General features: G+C 31.6%; 1 protein-coding gene across 2 annotated transcripts; it reads left to right on the top strand.

Annotated features, from left to right (window-relative positions):
• Positions 1 to 375: 375 nt before the first annotated feature.
• Positions 376 to 8,433, top strand: LOC100804771 (protein STRUBBELIG-RECEPTOR FAMILY 3). Of its 2 annotated transcripts, XM_006597346.3 has the most exons (14): positions 376 to 940; positions 1,261 to 1,390; positions 1,579 to 1,647; positions 1,969 to 2,034; positions 2,156 to 2,227; positions 2,480 to 2,551; positions 2,647 to 2,712; positions 2,829 to 2,894; positions 3,177 to 3,918; positions 5,233 to 5,504; positions 5,816 to 5,954; positions 6,448 to 6,584; positions 6,708 to 6,864; positions 8,079 to 8,433. In XM_006597346.3, the coding sequence occupies exons 1-14, from the start codon at positions 841 to 843 to the stop codon at positions 8,139 to 8,141; spliced, it is 2,151 nt and encodes a 716-aa protein (XP_006597409.1). In that variant the 5' UTR covers positions 376 to 840; the 3' UTR covers positions 8,142 to 8,433. The 2 variants fall into 2 exon arrangements, with proteins under 2 accessions (XP_006597409.1, XP_014623770.1); XM_014768284.3 differs by lacking the exon at positions 376 to 940 and having other exon boundaries at positions 1,528 to 1,647.
• Positions 8,434 to 13,643: the final 5,210 nt, after the last annotated feature.

The raw sequence follows: 13,643 nt of genomic DNA, 5'->3' as shown, positions 1-13,643 counted from the left end.
TTTTGTTGATATTTTAGCTTTCTAATTTTTTTTCAAAAATAATTGATATTTTAAAATTTAAAAGTTTAATTAATATTTTTTCTCTTAAATATATTATTATTTAATATTCACTACTACTAGTAATACAAGTATCAAAAATTAAGATATTAAATAAAAATATATTAGTCTAATTTTTAGTTTCATTAAATATTTATTTATTTATTTATAATAATGTTAAATATCACAAGATGGGAAGATGATTGTATATTTTTCTTCCCGTTTCACAGTTGGTCCAAATAAACTTAGCAGAAATCCCATAATTCCTTCTGTGTGGGAAGGATGGTGGACCCCTCAATAGACAATTAAATATGCAAAACAATTTTTGAATGATGGCTCAAAACTTAGCTCTGTTTGTCTCTGCTTTTGAGGAGAAAGACAGAAAAAAAAAAAAACGAAACATAGTGCCTCTACTCTCTACACAGTCACAGTATCCTAATGTGCTTTGGATGACGCTACTTCCTTTCTACAACATAACCATCATTAGGGCTTTTTTCAACTCCTCATTGCATTTCCCACTTTTTGTTTTTCATTTACCTCTTATCCTAAGTCTCCTTCTTTCTTTCTTTCCCATTTTCTATCTCCATATCATACCAAAGCCTTTTTCATTTTGGCCAATTTTTCTCTGCCATTTTTCATCTCCCTTTATTTTCTTGGCTCTGTTCTGAAAAGGGTTTGTTTCCCTTTTCAGAATTACCTGGAATTCTTGGGGAAGTTTCTATCTTTGTCTTGTTCTGTTCTGTAGTGTGTTTTCAGTTTTTTAAGTTTTGAGCTTTACTTACTTCAGCATACTCCTTTGAGTAAATGGGTAACATGAAGTTGGAGTTGCATGTTGGAGTTTTTGTCATCTGCATGGTGATTCTCATAGGGAGTTTCTGTGTTGGAGATACTGACATGGTTGATGGTATTGTTAATGCCTAGTTTTATTTCTATTTTCTATTTTATAAATATCATGCTCCCTTTACTTCTTAGGAAAGGTGTAAGAAAACCAAAGAAAAATAGCAAAATAAATTGAGGAAGAAAGTTCTAATTCTACTTTATTTGTTATTTTAGCTTATAACAACTCTTTTTATTTTTTATTATGCAATGTTTGGATTTTTGCTACAACATAGTATCTTCTACAATGCTTTCTCTGCATAGCCATGCTTGTCTTCCTTTGAAAGTTGATGGTTAATCTCACTTGGTTAAATATCTTGCATGTTTTGCTATGTGTTATGGCCACAGTTGCAGCAATAAATAGTCTATATGTTTCTCTGGCGTCACCACCACTTCAAGGGTGGAAACCCGTGGGAGGAGATCCATGTTTGGAGCTGTGGCAAGGTGTGGCTTGTGTCTTCTCCAACATAACTGCAATGTATGTCCATCCTCCCTTTCTTAAGTTATTATTTGTCACAATCGTGTTATTGTTTTCATATTCTAGGTAATTGATTTTAATTGCCAAAGGGCAGTGTTACATTTAGTATTGCATTGAATAAGTTGTTTGATTGATAGTGCTGAATGTAAACACCTGGGATAAGGCTCAGTTGAATTTATATATGACAGACACCTCGGAGGCATGAATTTGGGTGGACAGCTGGGCAGCAATTTGAATTTCCCATCCATTATAGAATTGTAAGTAGTGCTTTTTAAGATAATTGTACATGTGCCGATTGCTCATGCGAACATTTCTTGTTTTTCAGAAGCACAACATTCAGCAGTATTTATGTCCACTGTGATTTAAAATGAGTAAATCGGCCATATTGCATTTGCTTCCTTAGTAACCGTAAAAATACTGAAAATATGTACACTAGGCTCCTATTCGCCTAAAGTCACTGATTCACTGGTTATAACAGCAGTCAGTTTTGTTTAAATTAATCAATTGGGAAAATTTAGCTCTTGACCGGTAGTATTTTTGCTAGAAAGCTCATGAAGCTTTCTGTTTCAATTGCACAGGGATCTTAGCAACAACCACATTGAAGGGCCTATTCCATTTACTTTTCCCCCTACTCTGAGGAGCTTGTATGTTATCATTATCATCTCTAAATTCATGACTTTATTGTTGTATTTAGTAAATGGTCTGTTGATAGATGCATGTGTACAAGTAATACTTAACTAGTTATTGTTCATTTTTAATATTTAGGTCTCTCTCAGCAAATCAGTTAAATGGAAGCATTCCAGATGCCTTGTCCTTATTAACTCAATTGTCAAACTTGTAAGTTCAAAAGATATCTGCAACTCATGATTCCATATTTATTTGTTATTATTTTCCATGTGTTTCTCCTTTTTGAACGACAAATGCTGCCCATAGATCATTAAGCAACCTTTTCAATGGTTAAATCCTAGATTTATTTGTCAGCTTACTAGTTTGATTAATATGTTAGAAAATGATGTTAAATCACATTGGTATTTTGATGTCTTTATTCCATTTCCATACACAATTTGTGGAAATCCTATGCTATGCTAGGGACTTGTCAAATAACAACTTGAGTGGTCAGCTACCTTCATCAACAGGGAGTTTATCATCTCTTACCACATTGTGAGTAAAATTTCTTGCTATGAATAGATTCTTTTTTCCTACTTGCAATGAGGTGTTGATTGTTATTGATTCATTTATTCATTTTGCACTTGCAGACACTTGCAAAACAATCAACTTTCTGGGACCCTTTATGTTTTGCAAGACCTTCCTCTCCAAGATCTGTACAATTCTTACTACCAAAATACTTTTTAGATATATAAATGAATAATATGTATATCCTGCAACTGCATCAATCCATAGAACTAGAATTTTTTACTTGTGATTTATTATTATGTAGGAATATAGAGAACAATTTATTCTCTGGGCCAATTCCTCCAAAATTGCTGACTATCCCTAATTTCAGGTGAGGCATGTTCTGTTTTGTACTCTTATTAGCCAAAGTTCCCGTTTTTTCAAAACCTTTGTTCAAAGTATGATAATTTTGGTCTTCCAGCAGAAGCCACATGGGAAAATTTCCCATTGCATTTTATTAAAATACGAGAAATAACAATAAATCATGAATTATTACACTATGATTCTTTTATTCCAGATGTTTCATGCATGGCATAGTAGCTTTGCATATTATTATAGGATAAATCTATTCATTACCTTATTTCTAGTTAACATAGTAGCATGTCCTGTGCAGTAAAAATGGGAATCCATTTAATACTACTATTATTCCATCACCTCCTGCTGTGGCCCCTGCACCTGTAGCTATAGGTTCATCCCCCCAAGAATCGCCTTGGAAAGTGGCACATGGTCCTTCTGCCCTGACAGCACCAGTGCCTGCAAGTACTAGGAAGTCTGTTATAGCTAAGAGCGTCATTTGGATTGCTGGTGCAGGTCTTTTAGTATTTATTATATTGGGAGTTTTTCTTTTAATGTTGAGGTGCATTAAGAGAAGGCCGGAGAAGAAAAATGCAAATAAACTTGATGTGGGTGTGTTTGTGGGACCTTTGAATAAACCTACACGCAGTGACTCTGATGTTGAAGCAGCTAATCAAGAGGAGAAAGGTAAATTTGAAGTACCAAATAGAAGTACAGATTTCATTCCAAAGGTTCAGGAAGAACAAGACATATATTGGAAAGTAGTATCTGCAACATCAGAAGGCAATAATGGTCGTGAATCAATCAACACTGGAGGGGGTTCCAAACTTTCATCCCTGCAGCCACCACCACAACACTTTCTCCCAACCAGTCCTGGTGAGAAGGTCATTATTAATCCGGCTATAACTACACAAGTAACCAAAAGACAAGTCATGTCAAATTCCATCAGAGTTTATACTGTTGCGTTGCTTCAACAATATACAAATAGCTTTTCCCAAGAAAACTGTATTGGGGAAGGTACACTTGGGCCTGTTTATCGGGCTGAGCTCCCTGGTGGAAAGGTAACATTATTTCAGCTTGTATGTTTTTATTTATACATAAAGGATTCTTGTAGCTATATAATAATATGTTAGCTTATCAGCTGGTATTTGACATTCTTTCATAATTTGTATTCATTGCCTCTCAAATGTGGCTATACTTCTCCTTATCAATGCATTCTTGTTTGTTTTTAATCTTCTTCTTCTAGCAATAGGGATACTTCTGCTTTTCCCTTTTGTCTTGCTGGGACCTGGGTTTTCTTGAGAGAGGAAGAACTTGTTTGTGTTGTTCAGTTTTTGTCTGTCACTGATTATGTTGTGATCATATTGAATAGTATCCAAGTCCAATCTATATTTTATTTCAACAATATACAAATAGCTTTTCCCAAGAAAACTGTATTGGGGAAGGTACACTTGGGCCTGTTTATCGAGCTGAGCTCCCTGGTGGAAAGGTAATATTATCCCAGCTTGTATGTTTTTATTTATACACAAAGGATTCTTGTAGCTATATAATAATATGTTAGCTTATCTGCTGGTATTTGACATTCTTTCATAATTTGTATTCATTGCCTCTCAAACGTGGCTATACTTCTCCTTATCAATGCATTTCTTGTTTGTTTTTAATCTTCTTCTAGCAATAGGGATACTTCTGCTTTTCCCTTTTGTCTTTCTTGGTCCTGGGTTTTGTTGAGAGAGGAAGAACTTGTTTGTTGTTCGGTTTTTGTCTGTGTCACTGATTATGTTGTGATCATATTGAATAATATCCAAGTCCAATTTATATTCTATTTCTATGTGGACCCGGCCAATGCTTTCAAAAACTAATCTTCTGATGACCTATTTGAGAACAAGTTCTGATTGGTGGTTTGGTCCTCTAAGCCATTGTGGTCTAGCCAGTTCATCTGCAGAAATGCAATTCACGAACACTGATTTGATCATTGATATTTCTTAAAACAAATTTTAATATTGGTTAGTGAGAGCTTTTAGTAAACCAGAAAGTATCAACACTTAGTACTACATACAAATACACTCCCCCTTTACTAGTCAATCAGTCACTACAACATGTAGTTGTGCACTCCTGGCTATCCATTTTTGATAGTTCTAATCCAACAGCTAATATTGAGTGTTGCATTGATGTGCCCATCTTGGGTGTGTGCACCATTGATTTTGGCTTCCCTCATACTTTAGTATGATAAATATACTGCTTTACGTATTTTGAAGCTCTCTGCGCAACCTTTTTAATTTCATTGCTTGTGATGATGTGTAATTATTTAATTTTCCTGGCTTCACTTCAGTCATCTGGTACTTCACATGCTTATGTCTTTCAAATGTTCTTTGTAGCTATTGGCAGTGAGGAAATTGGATGCTACTGCTTCCATGGGTCAGAGTCATGAACAATTTCTTCAATTGGTGTCCAGCATCTCAAAAATTCAGCATGCAAATATTGCAAGGCTTGTAGGCTACTGTGCTGAGCATAGCCAACGACTACTTGTATATGAGTATTGCAGTAATGGGACTCTACATGATACACTGCATGGGTATGATAATCATTGTATCAAACTCCCATGGAATGCACGCATTCAGGTGGCACTTGGAGCTGCAAGAGCTTTAGAGTGAGTTTAGTGACCAACTCAATTTATTTCCATGTTGTTTTTGCTAGATAAACTCAATATTGGTCAGCAAGTAATGCCTTTTGGAGGTGGGAAACATGGCTTTTATATTTCAGTCACTTTTATCCTAGAATGCTCCTTAACTAGCCATTGGTACAATTGTAAAGGTCTTTTAGCATGACATAAAATTGAGTTTCTGTCAATATAAATCAGTTATGTTCTAGACTATCAGCAATAGGCTAAGGCATTGTTTTTTTTATTTTATTTTTCTCGACAGCCTTAACTCTGATATACCTTTTATTTTCTTGAACCAGGTATCTGCATGAGAACTTTCAGCCACCTATTGTGCATCGAAATTTTAGGTCTGCTAATGTTCTTCTGAACGACAATTTGGAAGTGTGCATCTCTGATTGTGGATTAGGGCCATTACTCTCTTCTGGCTCTACTGGTCAGGTATCTCTTTTGTTTTAATTTCTTCAGCTGTAAATTTTCAACTGATGTCTAGCTTGGGCTCATAAGAAAACATTTGGTTGGACATTCTTGTAGTGCTATTCAATGTTATGGAATAACTGGCCTAAAAAAAATTATATTCATATGTAAGCAGCAATTACAAAAGCATATGATCAGATATTTTTTATCAGACCTGTCAACAATGATGTCTGCCTAGTGCTCAGCAATTTTGATTATAAAAATTCTTAGGTCCCAAGAACTCAAATGAATTGTCTGGTTCCATAAACCCTCTGAAGTGTATAAAAACTTGATGACTTGGATTCCAGTTCTCCCAGTATTCAGAATATCTGAAAATCATATCTTATTCCACATATTAAGAGAGTTTTGCTTTGTGCAAGATGGCAAAATAATATGGTTATGGACAATGGACCTAAGATTTAAGTTTAACTCTTCTATTTATGTGACTTTTGACTGACACTGGTGCATCTAATCTCAGTTATCAGGACGCCTCCTTACAGCGTATGGTTACAGTGCTCCAGAATTTGAGTCTGGAAGTTATACGCAGCAAAGTGATGTCTTCAGTTTTGGTGTCGTAATGCTAGAACTTCTCACTGGACGAAAATCTTATGAAAAGTGAGTAATTCCATTAGTAATTAAGATAGTTGTGTTCATTATTCCAGCAATGATACCTAAACCAGCTTAACAGAAACCATGTTTAAAATATTGAATTTTGCTAAAACACCATACATGATTTAGGTCACTGCCTCGTGGAGAGCAAGTTTTGGTCAGATGGGCAGTCCCTCAACTCCATGACATTGATGCATTGTCAAAAATGGTTGACCCCTGCTTAAAGGGAACCTATCCTATGAAGTCCTTGTCACGTTTTGCAGATATTGTTTCTTCATGTATACAGGTAATCTGAGTTGCATGAATGTGATGTGGGTATGAGAAGGTGCAGCAGGTATGGCAGGATTTATAGAAATACAAAATAAAAAAAAAAATAGTGATTGAATCATAAGATAACTATAATTTTCATTATTTCTAACACCAAAGGTTTTCGAAAAGCTCCATAAAATATATTTAGCAAAAACATTAAAAAGAGGGACATGATTTGAAAGGAGTGAAACTGCAGTTTTGCATGGACTTACCTGTACGTGAGTGATATCATGTACCTACTCATTGAGTATTGGATACTGAAACCATTTAGGAGTACCCTTCTTGCATCATAGCTGGTAATTTTCTGTTCTACTATTCTATACCAAAGTGATAATGCTTTTAGGAAAAGTGATGTTCGAGTTGCATGTTGTCTCCTGGTTGCATTGCACAAACGTAATCTTTAATGATCAAATATCAAAATATGCATTGCTTTGTGGCTAGATAACATGATCTCTAAGAGTGTGTTTGGACGGAGAAATTTTAAATTCTGAGAAATTTTAAATTCTAAGAATTTCAAATACTTCAATTGAAATTCTTTTATTTTCCAAATTTTGTGTTTGGATTAAAAAAAATTAAAATTATGAGGATGAAAAAATGAATAAAAAAAAAGAGAATATATGGTTAGTGTGTTAGTTATAGTTGTTCCTCTATGCACATCCGATCAATATTTTAGGAGCTCTGACAGTGTTTCTTGAAGAAGACGGTAAGAAGAGAATCTTAATTTCTCATCTTTTAGAAGAAAATTGAAATTTCAGATTTTTAGTTGTTTAAAATTTTATTTTAAAATTTCAAAAATTTTAAATTCTTCGTAAAAAGTATCCAAACAATGAATTCGTAAAAAGTATCCAAACAATGAATTCTAAATTATAGAAATTCAAATTCTTTGATAAATTATTTTTCTCGATTAAAATTCTCTATTCGAATGCATTCTACATTCTAGTGTACTTGGAAATGTGCAACTATGTCATGAATAGCCACTATTAGCTTTTAAGGAAACATTGTCATGAATGCAAAACATATATAGCCAATCCATACTAAGTAACTACTAACTTCATGGCTAAGATATTAAACAATGTCACGATGTTCATTGTTTTTTTCTTTTTCAGACAAAGGTCAAAAGAAGAAATATATATATATATATATATATATATATTTATAAATATTAATATATTATTATTATATTTTTTCCAGCGGGAACCTGAATTCCGGCCGGCAATGTCGGAAATTGTTCAAGATCTCTTGCGAATAAAGTAAATGGATATGTAGCTATCTGTGAGAAAATGAACTACCTTAGCCATGAAGTAGAGCCGAAGATAAGCTTTTGTTCCTAGATCCTCATATCTATTTTTTTCTTTATTAAATTTTGTGAGCCAAAGATATTTTCCTTGTGTGTGGAAAATCTGCTTACTAATGTAATTATGAGTTAACAGCAATGGTGTACCATAGTTTATACTTCATTACTCATTTTTTTTATTAAGATAAATTATATGGGGTCAGATTCATGAAAATGTCCTAGGTGTTGCTAGGTGCAGCTAGCATTTTTCCATTTTTCTAATTTTGCCCTTCACTATGGAAAAATTTCTTCCATAAACTCTTCCGTAATCCTTCCATAAGAGTTTTTTTTTTTTTTACGGAAAAACTTCTTTGTAAGCATTGGTGTAGACTGTGGATACTATGATTTTGGGCTATGTAATATGTATCATGTGTAAAGTATGAACCTAACAAAATTGTGTCACCCTTTTAAGATACGGCATTGGTGCAAATTGTATTTCGGGGTTTGCATGGTGATTTATGTTTTTACTATTTTGTTGGTTGAAAATCTGTATTTAGGAATAAACTGATATTCTCGAAGTTGTCCTAATGTAGTTACTTAGTAGCAAGATTATTGCGGATATCGATAATTCTGTGACTGTTTTTGGTGTTCGGCCAAGTCGAAGTACTAAATTCACTAAACGGATAAACAGGGAAAAAATATTTTTTTTAACTATTACATTGAAAATTAAGAGTTTTCAATTTAAGAAAAGTTCATATTATTATAAAAAATCCATATTGACTTAAATTTGATCTCAATGCGTTAAGGCGTCAAATAAGGATGAATTGTTTGACTTTTAAAGGAAGAAGTCAAGTCGTACTATGATTTGGAAGTACTCCATCTTTTAAGAAACTATTTTTTAACTTTTAAGAAACCTATTAAAAAAAGTTTTTGAATTGATTTTTTTTCCCGTAAGAAACACAATAAACAGGGTTAATAATTTAGATAGACGTGAAAATATCAACTTACTTTAAACGGGTGTTTGAAAATTCTACCTTTAAAATATTTCTAGCAAAATAGAATATATTAGTGTATCATCAATAAATTTATTTAACTGATACAATTATGAAATAATAGTTTATGTAATAACAATGTAAAGTAATTTGTTAATTTTTATAATAATTATTTTTAAAAGTTAGATTGATAATAAATTTTAATTAATTGATAATGTAAACGTTTTTATGTTGATAATGTGTATCTATTAAATTCTATAATTATTATATGATAAAATTTATAGAAAAGTAATATAATTAAACTTATTGTTTGAATATAAATTTATTTTATATTCTTTTATATAAAATATCTTTTAATATATTTGAATGATCTTGCAAATGCGACTAGTATATACCATGCAAGAGAATGAAGAACCTTCATCCAATAAATAGGCCGAAACAATGTAGGCCATGTCAAAACATTGATCCCAGTCAATGAGAGCATGGTCAAATGTCGTTGTCACATTTTAACACCTCTGGATGCATTATTTCCCTTGTCGTTTTGTGCTGGTTTAAAAAGAAAAGAAAAGAGGAAAGGTAAAAGCCTAATACAATGAAGGTGAAAGTTGCTGACATCGAAAACGACTACATCAAAATTTTAAAAAAAGGACCCAAACGACAAACCATGACGGTGCCACGGGTTGTACGACAATTTTTCTCCGTTTGTCCGTCAAATATTTATTAATTTAAAATATGAAGGAATTAGTAGGAAAATGGAACTAGTTCGATTTTCATCCCACGGCTTCAAAGGAATCTCTGTGTTCTTGTTCGTTCCTGTCTCTGTAGTGGGTCACATTTCACAAAAATCCACCTTTGGATTTTTATTTATTGGATTGGATTGGAAGAAAACAAAATAAAAATGTTAAAAATAGGAAATAAGTTTCAAAATAATTAATCATAGATTTTTTTGTTCGTTTATTAATACAACGTGGGTGAACTCAGCTCTACACACGACACGAAAAGAATCTTGCAAAACAAGTTCTAAACAGTGTAACCTAACAGAAACGTACTACCAATAATGCATTTTCCTATCCTTGTGCCCTCCAACCATTTATGGATTGATGAAATTTTTATTTGATGATTTTGTTTTACGTAATCCAAGCCAAAAGCCTACAAAAATTATATTTTTCTTGCAATTTTTTGTGCTTAATTTTTCCCACAATTTTGAAGCATTCGAAAAGATGAAAACGAGATTATATTATAAGCTTAAAAGAATTTTAAATTGTGTTTAGAAAAATAATGTTTCATCTACTGGAGCAGACATTAGCCTGTGGTGCCAACGCTTAGTCAATGATTCCCTTTTTCTTTACTTATTACATTTATATAGGTCACGGCTATGATTCTCATGATGCAAGGGACATTCATGTTTCAGTGAATGTGGTGTTTGCCAAAACATTCTCTTGCTGTCTTGCACATGAAAAACATTTCACTTTCACCAATTCAACCCCACCATCATAGAATTGAGAAGTCCAACATGATAACCTTCTCTCTCTCTCTTTTCTTTCTTTGGGACTTCCTTTTATAATTAAACTCCATGTAATATTTTTCGGCAGGTTCAAAAAGCAATGATAGAGGGAGAAAAAGGTAACCAAGACAACAAGGCACACACATTGCCGTTGGAAAAATCATTTGAGGGAGAGAAACCAAGTTCAATGAATGTGAATAGACTTTGAAAGCTGTGTTAATAATTTTAACAAGTATGTAGAGAATTGATTTTGTTTCCAAAATCATTATTTTGATGGAGGGATTTTTTTTTTTTTTTGCAGTGGAAAATAATTGCATGTGTTTACAAAATTATTCCTGTAATTTTATGTAATGTTACTTTAATAAGTAATTATACATATAATTATATTTCTAAAAAATGTTAGCTTATCCAAATATTTTGATTGAAATTACTTTACTGTAAACTCACTCTTAATATATTACAATTTTACAAAGCTACCTTAAATTACATCACCTGTCTAAGGCTATGTTTCACAAAAAACTATGTTGGGTAAGCAAAATTAACTGAAAATTTAACTAAAGATTGAAAGTAGTTTATTAAATATAAATATTTAATAAAAATTATCTGTTAAAGTTTTTAAAAATTATAAAATGATAAAAAAAATAACTAAATTATATTTCATTTAAAAAGGATAATCAACATAATTTTATAAATATATTAATGATAAAAAAGAAAATAAAATATAAGAAGTTTGAAACTAATATTTTAAAAAACAATAGAACTATTAAAAAATTTATTTATTAAAAATAGTCGAATAAATTTTTCAACTAATTAAAAAATTAAAAAGTAATTAAAATGTCTCTAAGAATGATAATTAAAAAAACACCTACTTAAACACACACATTGAGTTTTTTTTTTCATTACATATTATTATTTATTTATACTATAATGATAATGTGTTCTTCACTAGCTCAACAGGAATGGATTTTCTGTTGCAAATAATTAAAATGAAGGTGCTATTCTTCTTTTATTCTTCTAAACAGACAATGAAAACGGGTTATCTATAGAAACTCCTTAAAATTAAGAGTTAGATGAAAAAAATTATACAAGATTGTGTACCTCTTAGACGAATGACCTTTTGTTTATATACTAATTTTTTCTCTTCTACGTGAGTGCCATATTTGTGTGAAAACAAAATGATATCGGTACGTGATTATTCCCTTTTGTGATCTCCATCAATTGTTATTTGATTTTTTTTACTGCAATTTTTATTTCATATTTAGGAAGTGTGTTGTTGTGTAACGCATGTATATGATGTGTCTTCGTTATTGAGCATACACATCTTTCATATAAAGTGGCTCTTAACACCTATTGTGTTTTTACTGAATCAATTTAATGAATTTGTATTTATTTCGAATTAATTGGATTGTTAAAGAGTAGTCCAAAATTTTATGATGTACACGGATGTGTTTGGAAACTTATTTGATCTATGTCGAACAAAAGTTTTACACATTTCAGTGCATAAATATAGAAGCAAGGTGATTGTTGAATTGACGTTGAAAATAGGTTTACTTCAACCCGAGTGATATCTAAACATACACTTGGATAGATTGTGGAAAAAAACATTAATATCTTCTAGTAATGAACACGTAAAATATTTGAACAATTGAGATTTTGAAATCACTAAATTCAACTACTCACATGCAATTAAATTTTAGCTTGCGAAAATTGGCCCACTGCACTAACTATAAGAAATGCTGATTGCAACAAATTCGAATTAATTGAAAGAAACATTTGATCTAAACCAATGTACAAGTTACTGGAAATCATATACAGATAGCTCCCAACTTCGTTTGACACACTAGGAAAGAGAGGGAGGGGGCAGGGGAATGTGCTGCAATTGGATGATGAAGAAGTAAGGTCACTTTAAAAGTAAGTATAATAGTAATTAACAAACTTATTTTTTAAATTGTTTGACATGAGTACGTTAATTTCTAAGAATATAAAAATCTTACTCTAGTTAATTAAAATCACAAGTATTAATTACATTACATTCTTAGAAATCAAACATTTTAGTTTTTAAAAATAATCATCGACATAATTAACATTTATGATTTTTAAAAAGCTAATGAGTTTTCATATTTTTAAAGATTAAAGTATTTGCGGACATGTGAAATAAAAAAAAAAACAAAATAAGAAGTGTGTTCTAAAAGAGGATCACTTATATATCTACTATAAATAGATTATAGTCTCTAGAGTTCATCCTCTTAACTAACTATTTTAACGCAGTTGATATATGGTCATCCATATTATTGAATGACAATGAAACATATCCCGTTCTAAGTTTTCCCCAACATAATGAAAAATTAAAGATGAAGAAAGGAAGATTATGTCATAAGGAATCTCTCGTCGTTCGACAGAAGTCATTTTCCTGGCTTTTATTTTATTCTCTTCAAACTGCTTCTTATTCAATTGTTAGTAAAATTACTCAATAAATTAGGTAGAGAGCGAATGAAAAGTATTTGTAAATATCTTTAAGGTTTATACTTATAATAATAAATAAATATGATTTGAACATTTTTATGAATGAAATAGAATAAAATTACTTTCTTCCTTAAAAAAATAATAAAATTATTTTGTGTAGACACTAACGTACAAGACGCAATAAAATAGAATAAAACCACAGCCACCGGAGCAATTCTTACCTCACATCAAATAATAAATATAATATAAAAACAATTAATCAATGCCTCAAAGAATGTTATATTACAAGTCAGCAACAAATAAACGGGCTTTTAGGTAATTTCACAAGTATAACTGCAAGATGTGGAGGGCATTTGAGTCCGAAGAGGTCACAGTAGCCGTGAAATTTATGTTTTATAGAAATTTTATATGTGTATTTAATATTTATAAAAATTTATAATGTTGTTTCAACTTTCAAAACAATTATTTTTTTCCATAACAAAAATTATTTTTGGGAAACATAATTAAAAAGCAAAGCACTAATT

The sequence above is a fragment of the Glycine max genome, chromosome 15, assembly GCF_000004515.6.
Source record: "Glycine max cultivar Williams 82 chromosome 15, Glycine_max_v4.0, whole genome shotgun sequence".
In the NCBI taxonomy this organism is placed as follows: domain Eukaryota; kingdom Viridiplantae; phylum Streptophyta; class Magnoliopsida; order Fabales; family Fabaceae; genus Glycine; species Glycine max.
This window is presented reverse-complemented; position numbering and strand designations above follow the sequence as displayed.